This window comes from Stomoxys calcitrans, chromosome 1 (assembly GCF_963082655.1).
Source record: "Stomoxys calcitrans chromosome 1, idStoCalc2.1, whole genome shotgun sequence".
Lineage (NCBI taxonomy): Eukaryota > Metazoa > Arthropoda > Insecta > Diptera > Muscidae > Stomoxys > Stomoxys calcitrans.
In genome coordinates, this window is record NC_081552.1 from 235,865,823 (window position 1) to 235,891,196 (window position 25,374).

Genomic DNA, 25,374 nt, shown 5'->3' on the forward strand with positions numbered 1-25,374 from the left:
GATCGGTCCAGGTTTGAATATAGCTGCCATATAGAACGATCTCTCGGTTTTAGGTTTTGGGGCCATAAAAGGCGCATTTATAGTCCGATGTCGCTGAAATTTTGAGACTGTTAGATGTGTTAGGCTTTGCGACTTCCCTCTTCAATTTGTCCCTGATCGGTTCAGATTTGGATATAACTGCCATATAGACCGATCTCTCGATTTAAGGTTTTGGGCCCATAAAAGTCACATTTATAGTCCGATTTCACTGATATTTGACACACTGACTTTTGTTAGGCTTTTGGACATCTGTGTCGTATATGGTTCAGATCGGTCTATATTTGGATATATCTACCAAAAACACCAATATTTTATTCTACAAAACTGAACAACGACTTGTACTCATTAGTCATCTCAATGTTAGTGCCGAAATTGGTCTAAATAGATAAAGCTGCTATGGGGCCACTGTAGCGCAGAGGTTAGCCTGTCCGCCTTTGACGCTGAACGCCTGGGTTCGAATCCTGGCGAGACCATCAGAAGAAAGTTTTCAACGGTGGTTTTCCCCTCCTAATGCTGGCGACATTTGTGAGGTACTATGCCATGTAAAACTTCTCTCCAAAGAGGTGTCGCACTGCGGCACGCCGTTCGGACTCGGCTATAAAAAGGAGGACCCTTAGCATTGAGCTTAAACTTGAATCGGACTGCACTTATTGATAGTTGAGAAGTTTACCCTTTTCCTTAGTGGAATGTTCATGAGTAAAAAAAAAATTGCATTTGCTATGAGGTCAAAAACTATGCATTTTTCACAGAACTATGACGAAAGTTGGTTGTATATGTAACCCGAGATGGTGGGTATCCACAGTTCGGCCCGGCCGAACTTACCGCCTTTTTATTTGTTTTCTTTCATTCTGTTTTCGGTTGAATTGTCTGCTTAGCCCTTCCCTTAAAATGCATTAAATCCAGTCAGAAAGTAGACCGTTTCGTTGGTTATGGTCATTATAAAAAATTATAGCCTTCTGTTGTGTTCTTCATTCTGAATTGTTTATTGTGACCATTACATTTGTATGTTTACAGCCAACATGTCAGCCGGCCACAGTCATGTAACTCGGACCATGGCCTATGCCAACATGTGCGTGGCTTTTACTTGACCCTTAATCTCCTATGTGGTTGAGGTAAATGTGGTGCGAAGCAAATGTGTAACTGCCAGCCATTGAAGCTGCTGCATTACTTGCACTTTGATGAAGTTTGTGGAGGGGTTTTTACACCGGCCCTTGTAATTTTCAATGTCAGTTGAGGTTTAAAGACAATGTTTGACTATCTTTTCATAATTTTGTTGTGATCTCAAAACCTTTTTTTCATTTTTTTTTTATCTTTTTGTGTTTAATTGCCCTTTATGGAGTGAACTGAAATCAGTATATAAAACCAATTGCTGTCTGTGAAAATCATAACAATTCTTAGTAAACCTTTGCAAGCTCAACAAGCTGCCTTTGAAAAATTAAAACAAAAATTAACAAAATGTTCAAATTGGTGTGTTTAAGAATTTTTTTTTTATAATATTTTTTGTTTAATAAATTTTTGGTTTATTTTAGTTGATTGTATCTGCTGTGTTTGCTGTTGCCTTGGCTTATCCTGGTCTTTATGAAACCTCTGTAGTCCATTCTGCTCCCTTGGTAACTGTCAAGGAACATGGCTATGCCAATGTGGGCTCAATTGTCAAATCTCTGCCCTCCTCAGTGTCCCATCAAAGCCATTCGGTGGTGCACAGCTCCTCTCATGTTGTGGAGGATGTTTTGGCCCCAGCTGTAAAGACTACCTCATACACCTCCAAGAGTTTGCTGACTCCCGTAGTGGAGACCTATGCTGTTCCAACTGTGGTAAAGACGGTGGCTGCTCCAGTGGTTCACACTTATGCTGCAGCTCCATTAGTTGTCAAGTCTTGGTAGATTTACATTCAAATTTTTGTTATGAAATAAAGTTGTTGTTAAATTAAATATGTGTTCGACTTTAGTAGACATAGGGGCATATGAACCATATTTGGGTCAGATATTATTAGCGTTGCACCGCTAAACAGTGGCATAGAAAACTTGAAAATAGAACTGAATTTTTTGTACGAATAAAAATTATTTTTTTTCCGTCAGCCAACACGCAGGGGATGTCCCCTATAAATGCAGTGCATTGCGTTGGCGAGAGGAAATTAGGAATTGGAGGGGGGTGGGGGGAAAAGGATGTGGTGCTTATTGACATTTGTCTTAAATCTTTGGATGTCAAAGTGGATGGGAAAAACATTAGCCGGAAGTCGATTCCACATACGAAGAATTCTCTCTTTCATGCATTGTGCGGTCTGCTGGCCAATCAATTACAAACGGGTGTGAGTTCCTGGAATGTCTAGTATCCCTGACATACATCCTTACATCAGGAATGCAAATGCAAATTTTGCCCATGAACATTCCACTAAGGAACAGGGGCAAACTTCTCACATATCAAAGAGTGCTGTCCGATTCAAGTTTAAGCTCAATGATAAGGGTCCTCCTTTTTATAGCCAAGTCCGAACGGCGTGCCGCAGTGCGACACCTCTTTGGAGAGAAGTTTTACATGGCATAGTACCTCACAAATGTTGCCAGCATTAGGAGGGGAAAACCAGCGCTGACAATTTTTTCTGATGGTCTCGCCAGGATGCGTCTTCTTATTACATCAGGAATAAGAAGACACATATCGGACGAACGAACACACCATGAAAGTACCGATGGAACAGCGTCAAACAACCCCCATTGCGACGATGATGAAGGGAGGCAATAGAGTTGGATACCCCACTGTCCCCAATCAACGCCATCGCTCTCCTCTGTACACGGTTCAGTAGCTCCAGGGATGATTTTGATTTTTGGCCTTATGAAAGTGGTATAGATTTTAAGAAGATCAGATGGAGTGAAGTAATTCTTACACCGTTTAAGGAAGCCTAAACACTTGAATGCTTCTTTCGACATTTCGAATACATGTTTAGCCCAATGGACATAACTATGCATTTTCATGCCCAGAACATGAAGAGCTTCTGATAGCTCAACATCTACACCGTTGATAGACAAAGATGATCGTCAGGGGTCAGCGAATCGTTTGTCCGACAACAAACAGCACTGAGTCTTCCGTGCATTAAAATCTGCTCGATGCAATCGCCCTCAACTCAGAAATGGCCAGCAAATCCTGGCAGAGTGTATCGTCCATAACCCGCCCCTTTTGTCTCAATCTCTCGAAGACTTGGCCTATGGTCGAATGCGTACGAATGACAGAGATTACTGTCATCCCCAAATGAGTAGATCGGATTCGATATCTGTCCCAACAGATCGTTGATAAAAATTAGAAAAAGAGAAGGAGAAAGAACAGAGCCCTGGGGTATACCAGCGATCAATTTGTGCTCATTGGATGAGACCCCATCTATAACGACTCGAATAGTGCGATCTCTGAGAAAGGTCGAAATAAATCGAACGAAGCCATTAACGATACCAAATGCGACAAGCTTTGATAGTAGTGCACCATGCCAGACCCTATCAAATGCCTTGGAACCTTACTCTCACCAAACTGGTGGATAGAGCGACTCCAACGTTCCGACAGAAGTGCCATGAGTTCACCCGTAGAGCGATTTTTGCGCAACCCATACTATTGGTCGCTAAGAAGGCCATTAGACTCCTCTAAATACCTCACAAGATGGTGATTAACCATGCTCTCCATGACCTTGGAGAGAGCGGAGAGAGCATATCGCAATTGGCAGATAATTCGCAGGGTTGTTTGCCTCACCCTTCTTGGGTATTGGCTGAACGTTCGCAACCTTTGAAAAGGTTGCGTATTGGACGAGCGAGCGTCGAGGAACACTTGCGTAAGACAAATACTGACTCAGATTAGTCAAAAATGTTATACATGTCGAGGTGGTGGAATTTGAAGCTGCAACAGGGGTCGTATGTTTTCGGTAGGTAAGTTTCTCCATGTTTTCGTTAAGGCGATGCTCGAAGGCAAAAAAGGTCATAACATCGCTGAATAATCAAGGCGGCAATAGGTTCGGTTAGGTTGGAGGATATACAGCTACCTCGGTTGCTAGTCGCTTTACATTGAGCCCACAGGGTCATTGTGGGAGAAAAAGTGATAGAGATACATCATAGCACTGGAACAAGACAACAGAAGAAGACCAGAAAAATGAAACCAAGGCAAGGAAATACATGATCGTAGAGAACCAGATAAGGAAGGAAGAAACTCTCCTTGAAATTACGGAGCAGTGAGACAAAAGGTGTTCGACCGTTTCCAAATCCTCTTCCTTATCGTCTAGCCCACAGAAGTGTTCGACCGTTTCCAAATCCTCCTCCTTATCGTCTAACCCACAGAAGTCTGCCTCTCTCTGCACCATGCAGAGAGTCCTGAAATTGCAATGACCAGTAAGGACAGCTATCAACAGTCCTTAGTCATACCTTCTCATCCCCAGGATAAGCGTCATACTGTTCAGTGCAATGTTTGACCACAGGGCCTATGCCACCCTGCAACCCACGACTCATTTGCTCAGTCATCTTAGAAGGAATCCACTCTACTAAAAAGCTCCCATGGGGTAGGGCTCACTGGTTTAGTAGCATGATCAACGCTAATCTGTCATCCAATTTTGGTCAGTTCGTTTTCCGCTTCCAATTTCATCTTCTCTATCTTCCTCCTTTCCCTTTGCACGGTTGCTTGGCAGATACTGAATTAGGCGCCGCTCTTCTCGATGCCACTGCTGGTAGAGGAGCTGTAACATCATTGGCTCTATTCTTGAACTTTGCCACAGGTGGAGGGGCACCGGCCCTCAATCGTCCCCAGAGAGGAAGTACAGCAAGATGCTGTTATTCTCAACGTCAGGGTAAGTCCTCTCGTGTCGGAGAGTAGCTCTCCGATCGAATCCGACTATTCCACTCTCCCTGCGTGAGGTTGGACTCGTTATAATCGACAAATCTTCGTGGTTTAACCACAATGTTGCCCCCCTTTACTTGACACTTCAAAATCCAGTCCACTCTACCTTGTAAGAACAGAGCCTTTAGGGCTCGATCGCTAAGTTACTCTTTGGTCGGTTGCCAACACCTTTTGAGATGCTGGACTTGCCATGGCGGTATAATGTATCATGACAGATGGAACAGATTCTCGTTTCGCATGATTTGTAGATCTCTATCCCTCAGGGGAACGAGCTGGGATTATAGTGATCTCCAGATTCATATCTTTCATGGTCAAATACCCCATTGAGCCCGATGTATGGCTCGTAGAACTCCATCTCTATTAAATGCTGGGACTATAGTCATCTCCAGATCCATATCTTTCATGTTCAAATACCCCATTGAGCCCGATGTATGACTCGTAGAACTCCATCTCTACTAGATTCTAGTGAAAAATGCTTTATTCCGCGGCTATCTTCCTCTTCAGCATATCGAGGCCCTCCAAGCAAGGTGACTCTGCAAGTAGTGGCTCAAGAGGAGTCGGGCTTGCACTTTTAAGAGTATTCATATGTACATCGAATATATTTGTTTGGGGAACTTTTGGGGTTGGTGTGGCCTCTGGGCTCCTTGGACCCAATTTTCAATAGCATATTTGTATTCTATTCTCCAATACCTTTCGTTTGATACCCATATTGTCTCGATCGGTTTTGGTGGTGTTTTTGGGGTAAAGGGGGAGAGTCCGCCCCCTTAAAATATCAACAAACTATATAGCCTATTTCTACTTCCTGGCCATATTCGTAATCTACTCACCAATGCCTTTCATTCGAGAGTCCGCCCCCTTAAAATATCAACAAACTATATAGCCTATTTCTACTTCCTGGCCATATTCGTAATCTACTCACCAATGCCTTTCATTCGAGTCCCATATTGTCATTTTCGTCCAACATGTATGAAGGGTTTTTGGGGTCGGGGCAGCCCCCTAGGTACCTGGACCCAAATTTTGATATCAAATTTGTATTCTACTCCCGACTACCTTTCATTTGAGTCCCATATTGCCCCGATCAGTCCACTTTTATTTTTGGTTGGTACTTTAAGGGTAAGGGGGAGGGTCCACCCCCCTTGAAATATCAAAGAGCTATATAGCCTATTGCTCCTTCCGGACCACAAGCAAACAAACAAACACAAATTCAATTTTATACCCTCCACCATAGAATGGGGATATACTTATTTCGCCATTCTGTTTGTAACACCTCGAAATATGCGTCTGAGACCCCACTAGGTATATATATTTTTGATCGTCATGTCATTTTAAGTCGATCTAGCCATGTCCGTCCGTCTGTCTGTCGAAAGCACGCTAAATTTCGAAGGAGTAAAGCTAGCCGATTGAAATTTTGCACAAATACTTTTTATTAGTGTAGGTCGGTTGGGATTGTAAATGGGCCAAATCGGTCCATGTTTTGATATAGCTGCCATATAAACCGATCTTGGGTCTTGACTTCTTGAGCCTCTAGAGGGCGCAATTCTCATCCTATTTGGAAGAAATTTTGCATGAGGTGTTTTGGTATCACTTTCAACAACTGTGCCAAATAGGGTGCAAATCGGTATATAACCTGATATTGCTGCCATATAAACTGATCTTGGGTCTTGACTTCTTGAGCCTCTAGAGGGCGCATATTTTATCAGATTTAACTGAAATTTTGCACGTGGTATTTTTGCATCACTTCCAGTAGCTGCGCTATGTATGCTTCATATCGGTCCATGTTTTAATATAGCTGCCATATGAACCGATCTTGGGTCTTGACTTCTTGAGCCTCTAGAGGGGGCAATTCTCATCCGATTTGACTGAAATTGTGCACGTAGTGTTTTGGTATCACTTTCAACAACTGCACCGAGTATGGTGCAAATCGGTTCATAATCTGGCATAGCTGTCATGTAAACCGATCTTGGATCTTGACTTCTTGAGCCAATAGAGAGCGCAAATCTCGTCCGATTTGACTGAAATTTTCCACATAGTGTATTGGTATCACTTCCAACAACTGAGCAAAGTATGCTTGAAATCGGTCCATGTTGTGATATAGCTGCCATATAAACCGATCTTGGGTCTTGACTTCTTGAGTCACTAGAGGACGCAATTCTCATCCGATTTGACGGAAATTTTGCATGTGGTGTTTTGGTATCACTTCCAACAACTGCGCTTAGTATGGTTCACATAGGTCCATGTTTTGATATAGCTGCTATATAAACCGATCTTGGGTATTGACTTCTTGAGCCTCTAGATGGCGCAATTCTAGGATGAGAATGGAAGAAATTTTGCATGAGGTGTTTTTTTATGACTTCCAACAACTGTGCCATGTAGGGAGGAAATCGGTATATAACCTGATATAGCTGCCATATAAACTGATCTTGGGTCTTGACTTCTTGAATCTTGAGACTCAATTCGCAATTTTTATTCGATTGAAATGAAATTTTGCACGACGTGTTTTGTTATGATATCAAACAACTGTGCCAAGTATGGTTCAAATCGGTTCATAACCTGATATAGCTGTCATATAAACCGATCTTGGGTCTTGACTTCTTGAGACTCTAGAGTGTGCAATTTTTATCCGATTTGACTGAAACTTTGTACGTGGTATTTTGGTATCACTACCAATAGGTGCGCTAAGTATGCTTCAAATCGGTCCATGTTTTGATATAGCTGCCATATAAACCGATCTGGGGTCTTGACTTCTTGAGCCTCTAGAGGGCGCAATTCTCATCCGATTTGACTGAAATTTTGCATGTGGTGTTTTGGTATCACTTCCAACAACTGCGCTAGGTATGGTTTAAATCGGTTAATGTTTTGATATAGCTGTCATATGAACCGATCTTGGGTCTTGACTTCTTGAGCCTCTAGAGGGCGCAATTCTCATCCGATTGGAATGAAATTTTGCACGACGTGTTTTGTTATGATATTCAACAACTGCGCTTAGTATGGTTCAAATCGGTCCATGTTTTGATATAGCTGCCATATAAACCGATCTTGGGTCTTGACTTCTTGAGCCACTAGAGGGCGCAATTATTATCCAAATGGAATGAAATTTTGCATGAGGTGGTTTGGTATCACCTCCAACAACTGTGCTAAGTATGCTTCAAATCGGTTGATAACCTGATATAGCAGCCATATAAACCGATCTTGGGTCTTGACTCCTTGAGCCTCTAGAGTGCGCAATTCCTATTCGATTGAAATGAAATTTTGCACGACGTGTTTTGTTATGATATCCAACAACTATGCCAAGTATGGTTCAAATCGGTTCATAACCTAATATAGCTGTCATATAAACCGATCTTGGGTCTTGACTTCTTGAGCCTCTAGAGGGCGCAATTTTCATCCGATTGGAATGAAATTTTGCACGACGTGTTTTGTTATGATATCCAACAACTGTGCCGAGTATGGCTTAAATCGGTCCATAACCTGATATAGCTGCCATATAAACCGATCGTGGGTCTTGACTTCTTGAGCCTCTAGAGGGCGCAATTCTCATCCGATTGGAATGAACTTTTGCACGACGGGTTTTGTTATGATATCCAACAACTGTGGCGAGTATGGTTTAAATCGGTTCATAACGTGATATAGCTCACCTTAGTCGAAGAGTACCTGAATCTGAATATATAGTAGAACCGAAAACGAACAAATGAACTCAACTCAGTGCTACAGCAACAGCACTAGATGCACCTATTGTCCTTTGTATCCCACGAGGTTTCGTTGTGCTATGGGTTTATGGGTAGAAAAGTCACTAAATTCATAATAATTAGTGTTAATTTGGGAAGGACACAACGCTAGCAATGTCTTGAAAAGCTGAAAATATTTTCAAAAATACCTTTTAAAGGAGTAGCTAAGCACACATTATAATAGATTTATAATACTGAATTGTGTTTGTATGAGCCTTTAAATAATTTTTGTTTCTTGTATATGTATATGCATATGAAATTCGACTGATTTTTATTAATTCTTTTGTTGTTCATAAATAAATTTTGGTTTTGCATTTTTTTTTTTTATTTATTGACTACTACTACGATAAGTTTTGGCAGCAATGGTTTATCCTTCGGTCATCTCAACATGATTTAATCGGCCGAAAAAAGGCAGTGTTTGTTTACCAGCTTCCATGATAGGGAGACAGACCATAAGTGCCATAGGGCGATGAGGAGACATAACCGCTGTGATAGACGGGGCTAGCCACAGTCCTGACAACGGGCGAAACATAGGAAGTCCTTACCACAGGAGCCACAACATCATGGACAACATTGGCAGCTTTATGGACGACAGCATGACTAGCATGAGACACCGAGGTTGGAACAGTGCGCACCACAGCGCCAACAGTGGCCAAGGCGGGTTGATGATGGACCGCAACGGGATGGCCATAGCTAACATAGGGCGAGCCATGCAAAAGGCTGGGAGCAGCCAAGGCCATGGCGAAAAGGGCAAACAAGACCACCTGGAAAATAAAGGGAGAATTAAAATCAAGGATATTTTTTATCTATGGCAGCACTTACCAACTTGAACATGTTTATTTATTTATTGGATAAGGCTTGTATTGTTCTATGCTTGCTATTGCTGAGGCAATGATGCGTTTGTTAATAATTCTGCACTGAATCTTAGTATTTATAGTATGGTAGAATGCCAGAGAAAGATGAAATTTTTTTTTTCTTTATCACCAAGTGGTGTGAATTTGTAACATTTTGCATATTTTTCTGCATATATCAATTACCTGGTCGATTGCAACTAGGAATCAATTGAAATGGCCTTGGTTCAGCCTTACTGATAATGGGAAATTTAAATGTACCCCTTTATGCTCATAGCCTTCCACGCCCCTCATGCATTACAAATGAAAGCTATTAATTCTAAACACATTGCCGTAATTAGATACCTAGCTTTTAGTTTGTTTTTATACCCTCCACCATAGGATGGGGGTATACTAATTTCGTCAGTCTGTTTGTAACATCTCGAAATATGCGTCTAAGACCCCAAAAAGTACATATATTCTTGATCGTCGTGTCATTTAAGACGATCTAGTCATGTCCGTCCGTCTGTCTGTCGAAAGCACGCTAATTTTCAAAGGAGTAAAGCTAGCCGCTTGAAATTTTGCATAAATACTTTTTATTAGAATAGGTCGGTTGGTATTGTAAATGGACCAAATCGGTCCATGTTTGGAAAAAGCTGCCATATAAACCGATCTTGGGTCTTGACTTCTTGAGCCTCTAGAGGGCGCAATTATCATTCGATTTTATTGAAATTTCGCACGTAATGTTTTGGTAGCACTTTCAACAACTACGCTAAGTATGGTTTACGTCGGTCCATGTTTTGATATAGCTGCCGTATAAACCGATCTTGGGTCTTGAACTTCTCGAGCATCTAGAGGGCGCAATTCTCGTCCGATTTAACTAAAATTTTGCACGTAGAGTTTTGGTAGCACTTCCAACAACTATGCTAAGTATGGTTTTAATCGGTCCATGTTTTGATATAGCTGCCATATAAACCGATCTTGGGTCTTGACTTCTTGAGCCTCTAGAGGGCGCAATTCTAGTCCGATTTAACTAAAATTTTGCACGTAGAGTTTTGGTATCACTTCCAACAACTACGCTAAGTATGGTTTTAATGGGTCCATGTTTTGATATAGCTGCCGTATAAACCGATCTTGGGTCTTGAATTCTTGAGCCTCTAGGGGGCGCAATTTTCGTCCGATCTAACTGAAATTTTTTACGAAGTGTCTTCATAGCACTTTCAACATTTGGGCAAAGTATGGTTTACATCGGTCCATGTTTTGATATAGCTGCCATATAAACCGATCTTGTGTCTTGACTTCTTGAGCCTCTAGAGGGCGCAATTCTCGTCGGAATTATCTGAAATTTAGCACGTAGTGTTTTGGTAGCACTTGCAACAACTACGCTAAGTATGGTTTTAATCGGTCCATGTTTTAATATAGCTGCCATGTAAGCCGATCTTGGGTCTTGACTTCTTGAGCCTCTAGAGGGCGCAATTCTCATCCGATTTGGCTGACATTTTGCATGAGGTGTTCTGTTATGACTTCCAACAACTACGCTTAGTATGGTTTGAATCGGTCCGACAAATGCCTTCAATGGTGGAGGGTATATAAGATTCGGCCCGGCCGAACTTAGCACGCTCATGCTTTTTTTCTTCTCCAGCAGTTCGTCACACTTCAGTAGCCTGTCTAGTTGCAGTCGTCAGCACCTAAAGCATAGTCATATCTGACATGGTGTTTATATTGGCATTCTCGTCATTCGTTGGCTGCCGCGACTAGACGTCATAAATCAGAATTTTTTTTCTATTTCATATTTTGTTGGTAATTAGTTGGTGTTGTGCGTTCATTACTTTTATGAGTTTTGTAATGTCTTGTAAATCGATTAATTTTATGGCTGGTCGTAAGAATGGTTTTGATTGATTAGTCTTTTGGTAGATATTGCCCTCGTATAAATTGCATATTATTGATTATACAAAGTTATTTCATACACTTGGACAGGGTAAGGTACATATGGATATTTCAAATAGAATGCATGTGACATAATGTAAATTTTTTATAGAAAAATTAGAGGCTTATACTGACAACAATATATTTTGTAAAAAAAATTATGTACAATTTAAATATTTCTACTTTGGGAAGAGTTGTTGGCAGTTTGGATCCGATTTGGCCGAAATTTGGAAAAAAGTCATGCCAAGTACGATCCGAAACGGTATATAAATAGATACAGCTCCCATATAAGCCAACCCCCGGATTTGAGACTCAGTTTTGATCCGATTTGGCTGAAATGTGGAAGGGTTGTTGGGAAGTTGTTTTGAAGTGAGTCAATCAATTTTTTCATATCAATAATTGGTTTTTTTTATGTAAAGGGTGATTTTTTTGAGGTTAGGATTTTCATGCATTAGTATTTGACAGATCACGTGGGATTTCAGACATGGTGTCAAAGAGAAAGATGCTCAGTATGCTTTGACATTTCATCATGAATAGACTTACTAACGAGCAACGCTTGCAAATCATTGAATTTTATTACCAAAATCAGTGTTCGGTTCGAAATGTGTTCAAATTTTGACAAATTTTGTTCAGCGATGAGGCTCATTTCTGGTTGAATGGCTACGTAAATAAGCAAAATTGCCGCATTTGGAGTGAAGAGCAACCAGAAGCCGTTCAAGAACTGCCCATGCATCCCGAAAAATGCACTGTTTGGTGTGGTTTGTACGCTGGTGGAATCATTGGACCGTATTTTTTCAAAGATGCTGTTGGACGCAACGTTACGGTGAATGAACACATTTTGAACCGAACACTGATTTTGGTAATAAAATTCAATGATTTGCAAGCGTTGCTCGTTAGTAAGTCTATTCATGATGAAATGTCAAAGCATACTGAGCATCTTTCTCTTTGACACCATGTCTGAAATCCCACGTGATCTGTCAAATACTAATGCATGAAAATCCTAACCTCAAAAAAATCACCCTTTATTTTGTAGTTGAACACGAACAACTAGTAGTGAAGTGATCCAATCCGTAATGCCTTAGAATATTCAAAATGTTAATAAAAATTAGTAAAAATCTGTGAAAATCAAGGTTAGTAACCTTAAACAATATTAAGTTTGTAAAAGAGTTATATACAATAAGTATTGGCCCATTCCTTGTTTTGCATCCGCTAGGCCTGGTCTCCGAATTCCATGTACACCACCGAAGGATGGAGGTATATTCATTTTGTCATTCCGTTTGCAACACATCGAAATATCCATATCCGACTCTATAAATTAAATACTCTTGATCAGCGTAAAAATCTAAGACGATCTAGCCAAGTCCGTCCGTCTGTCTGATGAAATCACGCTACAGTCTTTAATAATAGAAATATTAAGCTGAAACTTAGCACAAATTCTCTTTTTGTCCATAAGCAGATTAAGTTCGGAGATGGGCTATATCGGACTATATCTTGATATAGCCCCCATATAGACCGATCCGCCGATTTAGGGTCTTAGGCCCATAAAACGCCACATTTATTATCCGATATTGCTGAAATTTAGGACAGTGAGTTGTGTTAGGCCAGCCGATATCCCACTTCAATTTGGCCCAGATCGCTCCAGATTTAGATATAGCTGCCATATGGACCGATCTCTCGATATAATGATTTGGGCCCATAAAAGGCGCATTTATTATCCGATTTTGCTGAAATTTGGGAGAATGAGTTGTGTTGGACTCTTCGACGTCTTTCTGCAATTTGGCTCAGATCGGTTCAGATTTGAATATAGCTGCCATATAGACCGATCTCTCGATTTAAGGTTTTGGACCCATCAAAGGCGCATTTATTGTCCGATGTCCCCGAAATTTGGGATAGTGAGGTGTGTTGGGCTCTTCGATAGCCCTCTTCAGTTTGGCCCAAATCGGTTCAGATTTGGATATAGCTGCCATATAGACCGATCTCTCGATATAATATTTTGGGCCCATAAAAGGCGCATTTATTGTCCGATTTCGCCGAAATTTGGGACAGTGAGATGTGTTAGGGCTTTCAACAACTTTCTGCAATTTGGCCCAGATCGGTCCAGATTTGGATATAGCTGCCATATAGATCGATCTTTCGATTTAAGGTTTTGGACCCTTAAAAGGCGCATTTATTGTCCGATGTCGCTGAAATTTCGGACAGTGAATTGTATTAGGTCCCTTGACATCTTTGCAATGTGGCTTAAATCGGTTCAGATTTGGATATAGCTGCCATATAGACCGATCTCTCGATTTAAGGTCTTGGGCCCGTAAAAGGAGCATTTATTGCCCGATTTTGTTAAAATTTGGGACAGTGAATTGTGTTAGGCCCCTTGACATATTTTTGCAACTTGGCCCAGATCGATCCAAATTTGGATATAGCTGCCATATAGACCGATCTCTCGATTTAAGGTCATGGACCCATTAAAGCCACATTTATTATCCGATTTTGCTTAAATTTATGACAGTGAGTTGTCGTAGGCCCCTTGACAACTTTTTGCTATTTGGCCCAGATTGGTCCAGATTTGAATATAGCTGCCATATAGACCGATTTCTCGATTTAAGGCCCATAAAAGGCGCATTTATTGTCCGGTGTCCCCGAAAATTGGGATGATGAGTTGGGTTAGGCCAGTCGACATCCCACTTCAATTTGGCTCAGATCGGTCCAGATTTGGATATAGCTGCCCTATAGACCGATCCTCCGATTTAGGGTCTTCGGCCCATAAAAGTCACATTTATTATCCGATTTTGCTGAAATTTGGGGCAGTGAGTTGTCTTAGGCCTTTCGACATTCTTCGTCAATTTGGCCCAGATAGACCGATCCGCCGATTTAGGGTCTTGGGCCATAAAAGCAATATTTATTAACCGATTTTAATGAAATTGGGGACAGTGAGTTGTGTTAGACTCTTCTACATCGTTCGTCAATTTGGCTCTGATCGGTCCAGATTTGGATATAGCTGTCATATAGATCGATCCTCAGATTTAGGGTCTTAGAGCCATAAAAGCCACATTTATTATCCGATTTTGCTTAAATTTAGGACAGTGAGTTGTGTTAGGTCCTTCAACATTCTTTTCTAATTTGGTGCCTTTCGGTCCTGATTTGGATATAGCTATCATATAGACCGATCTCTCCGTTTTAGATCTTGGGCCTATAAAAGGCACATTTATCATCTGATTTTGCTAAAATATCGGACAGTTACCAACTTCTTCAATTTGGCCTATATCGGTCCAGATTTGGATATAGCTGCCATATAGACCGATTTCTTGATTTAAGGTTTTGGGCCCTTAAAAGGCGCAGTTATTGTCCGATGTCGGCGAAAATTGGGACAGTGAGTTAGGTTAAGCCTTTTGACATACTTCTGCAATATTGATAGGTTTAGATTTGGATATAGCTGCCATATAGACCAATCTCTCGGTTTTAGGTTTTGGGGCCATAAAGGCGCATTTATTGTCTGATGTCGTTGAAATTTGAGACAGTGAGTATAGTTAGGCTCTTCGACAGCCCTCTATAATTTGGCCCGGATCGGTCGAGATTTAGATATAGTTGCCATATAGACCGATCTCTCGATTTTGGGCCCATAAAAGGCGCACTTATTATCCGATTTTGCCGAAATTTGGGACAGTGACTTATGTTAGGCTTTTCGACAAGCGTGTCGTATATGGTTCAGATCGGTCTAAATTTGGATATGGCTACCAAAAAGGCCAATATTTTGTTTGGGCATTCAAAGTTCGGCATGGCCGAACTTAACCCCTTTTTTACTTGTTTTAAATTTACTTTTAACATTTCAATCTCATATTTGCAATGGATTTAGAATGACTCTTAGTTTTTGGGTTTTCCTTTCAGTATTTATATTCGTTCTTAGGTAATCAAAGACTAAGATTAGCTATCCCATATTATGTCGATCGGTCAATTTTAGGGCCATTAGCTTTGTACGACATGCAATCGTTAAATAGACCATTAATTGAAATTAAGTCAATTAAATATAGCCTCGCCCAAAACTTAACTCGGAATGGGGAATTGCAAAAAATTACTTAGCAAAAGGCATTTATTTGGAAAAAAACACACACACATAAATTAATTTCTTGCTATTTTTTGAAGTTAATTAAAGTGATGACTGAAATGCTATTGCAGGTGACGGTGACGCATTGTTTAGACCATATTTTATTGGCTGTCACAAAAAGGCAATTTTGGGCGTTATTATGGCCAACACTCTCAGAGACAATGCTAAGATTTTATTTGTAAAGGGGGACACTCTTTGAGGCGATTCTGCAAAAAAGTATGACATTCACACACATCAATTGGGTTATGAAGCAAATGACCTAAAATAATTACCCTAAGAAAAACCAAAAACAAAAAAACGAAACAACTAAATTGGAATATATTTTTGTTTTTTGATGATGGCTTGGACTATATAAGCCATGTATGTGCTGCAAGAAGTTATCAAACACAATAAGAGCTTCTTAACGAAAACAAGCCATTTGAAGGAATTTCAATTAATCCAAAAAAATCACAAAAATGTACAAATTGGTGAGTGATAAAGAAAAAGCACAGAAGCCAAAGAAATGAAAATGAAGAAAAAAAAATTTTTTTTTCAAAAAAAAAAAAAATTAATTAAAAATTATTTCAAGAAATATTTTTTTTATCCCTTATATAAAGCCGAAACTTAATTCAACTCTCCCTTTCGTTATAGTTTATCCTTGCTGCTTTCTTTGCCCTTGCCGCTGCTCGTCCTGGCTATGTGGAGGATCATCATTTGGCTTATCCTGCCCCTCTGGCTACCACCTTAGTTCATGAACCTGCATATGCCCATGTTGGCTCAGTAGTTAAGAGCATACCCACCGCTGTCTCCCATCAATCCATCTCTCAGGTGCATTCATCCGCTCATGTTGTGCAGCCATTGGTAGCCCCCATCATTAAATCTTACTCTGCACCTCTATTGAAATCTTATGCTCCTGTGGCAGCAGTGGCGCCTGTCATCAAGACCTATGCCAGTCCCTTAGATCATGGCTATGGTGTGGCACCTCTTTTGGATTCGGCATACACCACCTATTCAACTGGTCCCATATTGAAGCCTTATGGCTCATATGGTCATGATACTTATGGTCATGGATCCTATGGTCATGGTGTTTATGGCCATGGCTATGGTGGAGCCTATGGCAAATATGGAGCATTTTAAGAAAAACGAAATCCCAGAGCTGTGATTAAAAGATTTTGTACAATTTTTGAGAATTTTTTTTTTTAATTTTAAGCGATTGTTACGATTTTAATAAATCCACTCATTTGGCATAATTCAAGTAAATGCGAATTTTATTGGTATTTTCCTGATTTATCTGCATTTGGAAATATTTTTGTTTCATTTTCAAATATCACGTGCCTGTGTTAATTTAATTTTAATGGTCGCCAAAACTTGTAATCCACTCGGTAATGGCATGCAAAAAAAAAAAAAATAGTTTCGACGGAGATACCCTGGGGCGTTTATCTTATACTTGGTGGGCAGAATGACATGCAACTGAATGTTGGCTACAGATGTGAAGTTTGTTTTTTGCCACATATAAAACAATAGCTGACACAAAATCATGTTTAGAAAAAAATTGGAAAATTATAAAAATATCAGTAAAAACGCATTAACATCGATCAGAATGAATTTTGGATACCCAGCTCATACTATGGATATTCATCTTACCTACATTTTGTCGAAATCACATAAAGAATGCCTCCATTATAAACCCAAGAAGTATATAAGCCGAAAACTTTCAAAAGGAAGGTCGTCGGGGCCTGACCTGGACCCTGCTCGGCACAGATTTTATGGAGTCCAAAATCGGCTAATAAATGAGACTTTTATGGGCTTAAGACTCTAATTTGGAAGATCGACTTATGCATATGGCAGCTTACTTTACTTTACTTTACTTTAATTGGCCATGACAGAATATTTGTTCCACTAGCCGAACGTAGAATAGCGTTCCAAGCGCCTCGATCTTCAGCGCTCATTCTAAAATCTCTGACACCAAGTTTCAAGGTGTCTCCCACCACTTGATCTTTCCATCGGGCTTATGGTCTTCCCGGTTTGCGTGTGTGCCTTCAAAAGACTTCATTGCTGGAGCTTCTTCATCCATTCTGACAACATGAGCAATATGACAACACAGCAGTTGTATTTTGATGCGTGTTCATACATCGCCTATATTCTCCATTGACGCAAACTGGTCCATATAATTAACAAAGAATCTTTCTCTCAAATACTCCAAGCACTGCCCCATCTGCTTTCACAAGTATCCATGTTTCAGAACCATATGACAGCACGGGTAGTATCAGTGTCTGGCAGAGAGTAATCTTCATCTGTCGAGAGGTGGTCTTGTTTCTAAACTGCTTACTTAGTCCAAAGTAGCATCTGTTTGCCAGCATTATTCTTCGCTTAATCTCAAAACTGGTAACATTGGATATCATATCTGGTCTAGGGTGGATTTACCAGGTCTAAAGCCGCATTGATAGGGCCCAACTATCTCATTGACTTTAGTTTTTAATCTTTCACACAGTACGCTCGAGAGTATCTTGTATGCGATGGGGAGGAGATTGCACAGATAAGCTTATGCATACGCCTTATCAACGTGTCACCTCCGGTTTTAAATAGTTCAGCAAGTAAGCCGTCGGCTCCTGCTGCCTTGTTCTTTAATCGGGTCACTGCTACTTGGACCTCATTCTGACTAGGAGATAAACATTCTATACCATCATCAGGGATACGCCTTATCAGCGTGTCCCCTCCGATCTTAAATAGTTCAGCGAGTAAGCCGTCGGCTCCTGCTGCCTTGTTGTTCTTTAATCGGGTCACTGCTACTTGGACCTCATTCTGACTAGGAGTTAAACATTCTATACCATCATCAGGGATACGCCTTATAAGCGTGTCGCCTCCGGTCTTAAATAGTTCAACGGGTAACCCGTCGGCTCCTGCTGCCTTGTTGTTCTTTAATCGGGTCACTGCTACTTGGACCTCATTCTGACTAGGAGGTAAACATTCTATACCATCATCAGGGATTGGTTCGGCGGTATCCTCTTCGCCGCCAACGTCGGACACTAGCAGTTGGGTAAAATGTTGTTCTTTCCATATCCTCAGCATGCTATCTGTTACCAGTTACCAGATTTCCTACTTTGCACCAAAACCATCGGTTTGATGTTTAATTCTTTGGTAGAATTTCCGGACTTCATTCTGACCCCGGTACCTCTCAATTCGCTCACACCCACCTCTTTCCATTTCCTTTTTCTTTCTGCGGAATAGACGTTTCACCTCTCTCCTTTTCTCCCGATACCTCTCCTTCATCTGGCGCGTTGCTACTGATTGCAGGGTTGCTCTATATGCCGCATACTTGGCTTCAGTAGCATGTCGACACCCTTGGTCGTACCATAGATTTCTTGGAGGAGGCTTCCGGTAGCCAAGTACGGATTTCGCGGCATTTTCCATGGAGTGGGAAATAGTTTGCCACTGCGCCATTATATCATCGGAACAAGGAGTGCTTTCATCAAGCACTGGGGTCAGTCGAGTGGAGTATGCCGTTGCCATCTCTTGTGTTTGCAGCTTTTCAATGTCCAGCTTCCGTGCAGTGTCAGATCGTACTTTCCTCGCCATGTTCAAACGGGTGCGAACTTTTGCTGCAACAAGGTAATGATCCGAATCTATATTCGCTCCATGGATCGATCGTACATCGAACACGCTAAATGAAAGCCTTCCATCTATCACAACGTGATTTGGTTTCTCGTGTTTTGATCGGGTGACAGCCATGTGGCTATGTGAATATTTTTATGTTGAAATCTGGTGCTACTAACTACCATGTTTTAGGCCGCGGCGAAATCTATCAGTCTCAACCCATTACTGGACGTTATCTCATGGAGGCTAAACTTTCCCACTGTTGGACCAAAAATGTCTTCCTTTCGTATCTTCGCTTAAAAATCTCCCAGAACAGTTTAAATATCATGGGAGGGGCAGTGGTCATATTCTCTCTCTAGGCGCTCGTAGAAAATATCCTTGGTCTGCTCGTCTTTGCCTTCCTTCGGGGCATAAGCACAAATAAAGCATATGGTAGCTACATAGTCGAATATCCCCAACTGGTTCCATATCATCCATACTCGGCACTTATATCGAAGTGTCGGATTCAAATTACTGACTGATTCTCATTTTACTTCAATTTATCCTCTATTAACTTTTTATACCAACCACCGAAGGATATAACTTAATTTTTCATGGACACTGCATTAAAAACCAGGCTATACCTCTCTCTCACAGCAATAAACGCAGTCCGATTAAAGTTTAGGACCAAGGATAAACAAATGATAGGGGTATATTAAATTTGTCCTTCCGTTTACAACATATGGAATACATAATAAGGTCCGAACCTGATTATCGTAAAAATCTAAGACCATATAACTATGTCCGTCCGTCCGTCTATCTGTTGAAATCAAGCTAAAGACTTAAAAAATAGAAATATTCATGTGAAACTTTCCACTTTCAGCGAAATTGGCTTATAAATGCGCCTTTTTTGGGCCCAGGGCCTTAAATCGAGAGATCGGTCTATGTGGCAGCTATATTCAAATTTGGACCAATCTGGTCCAAATTGAAAGAGGATGTCGAGAGGCCTAACACAACTCACTGTCCGAAATTATGGCAAAATCGGACAACAAATGCGCCTTTTATGGGCCAAAAACCTTAAATCGAAAGATCGGTCTATATGACAGCTATATCCAAATCTGGATCGATCTAGGCCAAATTGCAGAAGAATGTCGAGGGGCTTAACACAACTCACTGTCCGAAATTTTAGCAAAATCGGACAATAAATGCGCCTTTTATGGACCCAGGACCTGAAATCGAGAGATCGGTCTATAAAACAGCTATATCCAAATATGGACCGATCTGGGCCAAATTGAAGAAGGATATCCAATGACACAACTCATTGTCTAAAATTTCAACAAAATCGGACAATTAATGTGGCTTTAGACCTTAAATCGGCGGATTGGCCTATATAGGGGCTATATCAAGATACAGTCTGATTTAGCCCATCTTCGAACTTAACCTGCCTATGGACAAAAAAAGAATCTGTGTAAAGTTTCAGCACAATACCTCTATTTTTAAATAATGCAGCGCGATTTAAACAGATTGACGGACAGATGGACATGACTAGATCGTCTTAGACTTTTGATGTCTGAAACTTTCCTCAGATTCTTAATGTCCATGGGTAGGTTAAGTTCGAAGATGAGCTTAGACTTTATCTTCATATAGCCCTCTTACAGAGCAATCTCCCCGTTTATGGTCTTGGGCCCATAGCAGGTTCATTCATTAGCCGATTTCGCAGAAATTTGGCACAGTGAGCTATGTTGGGCTCTGCGACATCCGTGCCCTTTATAGTTCAGATCGTTCTATATTTTAATGTAGCTGTTATATGAACCGATCTCTGAACTTAAAATCTAACGCCTTTACTACCCGATTTCGATGCATCTAAGTTCAATGCGTTGTATGAGACCCCTACTGGTCTTCAAATATGGTGCAAATCGGACATAGCTTCCGTATAGACCAATTTCCCCGTTTTTTGGTGTAGAAGAGTGAATTGAGTGGGGTCTACCCCTTGAGATCACAGGCAAGTTTCTCTAGATCGTACCATATTTCGATATAGCTAATAACATTTCATAAATGGTGTATCATGGGATATGATGTGATGTGGTTAATAGGTACAAATGTAAATCCGAGATGGAGAGAATCCACAGTTAAACAAGCATTTGGATAACCAAACCAGCATTTATAATAACCCGGTTAAAGAGGCATTATTTATGCAAACATTGGAGCTTTTTAGAAATATGGTCAAATTTGGACCGAATTCGACAAGGACATTGAGTGGTCTTTTAAAAACAAGTCAGTGTTCAATTTTGTAGAACAAAATATTGATCTTTTTGGCAGCTATGTCTAAATATAGACCGATCCGAACAAGGATGTTGAAAAGCCTAACATAAGTCACTGTCTCGAATTTCAGCGAAATCGGAAAATAAATGTACCATTTATGGGACCAAGACCTAAAATCGGAAGATCGGTTTTTAACTCAGACATATCCAAATCTGGACTGGTCTATATGGCAGCAATTGGTCTATATGGCAGCTATATTCAAATCTGGACCGATCTGGGCCAAATTGTATAAGGATGTCGAGTGGTCTAACACAATTCACTGTTCCAAATTTCAGCAAAATCGGACAAAATGTAGACCGATCGGAAAAAGGTGGAACGAAACGAAAGATATTTTGGAGTAGAAGACTAATTGAATGTCTACTCTACTTTACTTTACTGCTTGATGTACTCGACTTTACACTCTAATCTACTCTACTTTGATCTTTTCAACTCTACTCTACTCTACTCTACTCTACTCTACTCTACTCTACTCTACTCTACTCTACTCTACTCTACTCTACTCTACTCTACTCTACTCTACTCTACTCTACTGTACTCTACTCTACTCTACTCTACTCTACTCTACTCTACTCTACTCTACTCTACTCTACTCTACTCTACTCTACTCTACTCTACTCTACTCTACTCTACTCTACTCTACTCTACTCTACTCTACTCTACTCTACTCTACTCTACTCTACTCTACTCTACTCTACTCTACTCTACTCTACTCTACTCTACTCTACTCTACTCTACTCTACTCTACTCTACTCTACTCTACTCTACTCTACTCTACTCTACTCTACTCTACTCTACTCTACTCTACTCTACTCTACTCTACTCTACTCTACTCTACTCTACTCTACTCTACTCTACTCTACTCTACTCTACTCTACTCTACTCTACTCTACTCTACTCTACTCTACTCTACTCTACTCTACTCTACTCTACTCTACTCTACTCTACTCTACTCTACTCTACTCTACTCTACTCTACTCTACTCTACTCTACTCTACTCTACTCTACTCTACTCTACTCTACTCTACTCTACTCTACTCTACTCTACTCTACTCTACTCTACTCTACTCTACTCTACTCTACTCTACTCTACTCTACTCTACTCTACTCTACTCTACTCTACTCTACTCTACTCTACTCTACTCTACTCTACTCTACTCTACTCTACTCTACTCTACTCTACTCTACTCTACTCTACTCTACTCTACTCTACTCTACTCTACTCTACCCTACTCTACTCTACTCTACTCTACTCTACTCTACTCTACTCTACTCTACTCTACTCTACTCTACTCTACTCTACTCTACTCTACTCTTCCATCTATCACAACGTGATTTGGTTTCTCGTGTTTTGATCGGGTGACAGCCATGTGGCTTTGTGAATATTTTTGTGTTGAAATCTGGTGCTACTAACTACCATGTTTTTTGCCGCGGCGAAATCTATCAGTCTCAACCGATTACTGGACGTTATTTCGTGGAGGCTAAATTTTCCCACTGTTGGACCAAAAATGTCATCCTTCCCTATTTTCGGATTAAAATCTGCCAGAACGAGTTTATTATCATGGGAGGGGGAGGGTCCGCCCCCCCTTTAAATATCAAAAAATGTACTACCCCATTTTCATCATTATACGCCATCATCATCATTCATGAGTCATCATTGTAAGTCATCGCTGGGAATCGAACGCTCAACCTCAGCCCTGGCGAACCGAGCAGGCTATTGCCTCAGCTGTCGGGCCATCCTATTACTCTTATAAATGTTCCTCATGATTGGTTTTGTGGCGCTAGCTAAACGACTTTATTCTTGCACTTTTAACATGTATAACAATTTCCTTAGCCTTAGATTGTCTTAAACTAGATTTGAACATCAAACAAAAAACATTTAATTTTTTTTTTATAAATTTTAGTTTCTTTTCGTCTCTATTTTCTCGTTCTTAAATAATTGCTTCTCTACTTTAGTGGCCAACCATTCCATCCTTTGACTTTGTATGCCAAGCCTGTATCCCATGCACTACCACCAGCATACCAATCATCATAGTAGGGCTCCGGTTCATAGGCATAGTGGGGCGCTGGAGCCACAGCCACATATTTGGTTACAATCGGTGCATGGGCCTTCACAAAAGTCGCTGCTGGTGTGTAGTCAACAATAGGCCGCAGATATGGGCGTTTCTCATGAACAATCGTTTGACTCTGGTGCGAGACTGCGGTGGGATAATGTTGTATTGAATGACCCACTATGGTTGGGGCATAGGCGGCATAATGATCGTAATCGTGGGTAACCGGTAAATAGCCAGGACCAGGAACATGGCCAGGACGAGCAGACACGCAGCCAGCGATAATGGTTAAAAGGAGCTGGAATAAAAAAATTGCATTTCAGGGAAGATTAGTGAAATAATTTGGTAGTATGGGAAAAAAAGGAACTGTAATATGGATGTACTAAGGATGAGTGCTGGAATGTCCTTTGTTATGAAGGAGACAATTTTTTTTGATTATATAGAAACAAACTCATACCCTCCAAACTGATATGGCCAGCCCTCTTTAAAATCTGATGGATGTTAAGGGAATTTTTGGAGAGTGTGTCGCACTACCTGCCGAGGCCAATGCAAGAAAGGATTTTTAAGCTATGCATTTGCGCTTCGAATATTGTGTGGCGAGTGCTCTGTTTTGAGGAAGATCAGATGGATGAATACAGTCGGGTATGATGGTCTACTCCGATGGTCCTTGAATTCGAATTATCGTTGACATTGCCGCACGAGTGTTTGGTTTTTCAGGCGGAGGTCTTCGCAACATGGTGAAGAGATCTGGCAATCCACTGGGATGCCCTATATATAGATGGGGTCTGTGGAGATGCCCACGTGGACTTCTCACACTGGGTGTGAAGGCGAACTTCGGCCACTAAGAGAGGATTTTAATGTACCGGAGTATCTATAAGAACAATGAGGAGTAATCTGCAAAACAGGGATCGGATCTGTATTATAAGTCTCAGGATTGAATGAATGTGTATGAGGCCACTTCAGGAGCGTCGCATGGCCTTATCCTTTAACAGGGATGCCTGGGATGTCAGTTATGCCAGACGGAACCATTTTGGTAGGATATGCTGATGACATCGCCTCAGTCATCAAGGCAAGAGACACGGACGGGTCGGAGTGCGAAATGGGCTATCATAGCTTACAACCTTCTATGCACAAGTCGATGATGGTGCTCCTTATGAAGAGAAATATTCCACTCAAAGTGGATATGCGCATTATAGTGGGTCAATTTGTGTAGACCAAAAAAAGTCCCACCAACTGGTTGTCAAAATCGAATCCTAGGACGAATACTAAGAACATTTATGCAAGAGACCATATTTTTGATAATTCAGTCAAATTTGAGATTCTGAATTCTTGTTTCATTGTTTTTCAAGTCGAGCTTAATGACAAAGCGAATGCAACATCCCAAGGAGAGATTGTTAAATAAGTCTTGAAGAAAAGAAATTGCCTCAGGCAAGGCAGGACACATATCACCCCACTGGTGGACGCGTTTCGATAATTGGGTTTCTGTCTGACCGGCCTACAGTTAACTTTCGAAGGAGTAAGGCTAACCGCTTGAAATTTGGCACAACTATTTTTTATTAGTGTAGGTCGGTTGGGCTTGTAAATGGGCTAAATCTGTCCATGTTTTGATATAGCTGCCATATAAACCGATCTTGGGTCTTGACTTCTTGAGCCTCTAGAGGGCGCAATTCTCATCCGATTTAACTGAAATTTTGCACATAGTGTTTTGGTAGCACTTCCAACAACTGCGCTAAGTATGGTTTTAATCGGTCAATGTTTTGATATAGCTGCCATATAAACCGATCTTGGGTTTTGACTTTTTGAGCCTCTAGAGGGCGCAATTCTCATCCGATTTAACTGAAATTTTGCACGTAGTGTTCTAATAGCGCTTCATACAACTACGCTAAGTATGGTTTTAATCGGTCCATGTTTTGATATAGCTGCCATATAAACCGATCTTGGGTCTTGACTTCTTGAGCCTCTAGAGGGCGCAATTCTTA

At 40.8% G+C, this 25,374-nt stretch overlaps 3 protein-coding genes across 3 annotated transcripts; 2 read left to right on the forward strand and 1 right to left on the reverse strand.

Moving 5' to 3' along the window:
- The first annotated feature begins 1,436 nt into the window (after window positions 1–1,436).
- LOC106094821 (uncharacterized) lies at window positions 1,437–1,970 on the forward strand. Its single transcript, XM_013262059.2, has 2 exons — window positions 1,437–1,506; window positions 1,569–1,970. The coding sequence occupies exons 1-2, from the start codon at window positions 1,495–1,497 to the stop codon at window positions 1,920–1,922; spliced, it is 366 nt and encodes a 121-aa protein (XP_013117513.1). The 5' UTR covers window positions 1,437–1,494; the 3' UTR covers window positions 1,923–1,970.
- Window positions 1,971–8,865: 6,895 nt separating this feature from the next.
- LOC106094820 (uncharacterized) lies at window positions 8,866–9,549 on the reverse strand. Its single transcript, XM_013262058.2, has 2 exons — window positions 9,444–9,549; window positions 8,866–9,385 (listed from the first exon to the last, which is right to left on the reverse strand). The coding sequence occupies exons 1-2, from the start codon at window positions 9,453–9,455 to the stop codon at window positions 9,044–9,046; spliced, it is 354 nt and encodes a 117-aa protein (XP_013117512.1). The 5' UTR covers window positions 9,456–9,549; the 3' UTR covers window positions 8,866–9,043.
- A 2,898-nt stretch (window positions 9,550–12,447) lies between these two features.
- LOC106094195 (uncharacterized) lies at window positions 12,448–16,702 on the forward strand. Its single transcript, XM_059360456.1, has 3 exons — window positions 12,448–12,507; window positions 15,545–15,940; window positions 16,104–16,702. The coding sequence occupies exons 2-3, from the start codon at window positions 15,929–15,931 to the stop codon at window positions 16,587–16,589; spliced, it is 498 nt and encodes a 165-aa protein (XP_059216439.1). The 5' UTR covers window positions 12,448–12,507; window positions 15,545–15,928; the 3' UTR covers window positions 16,590–16,702.
- Window positions 16,703–25,374: the final 8,672 nt, after the last annotated feature.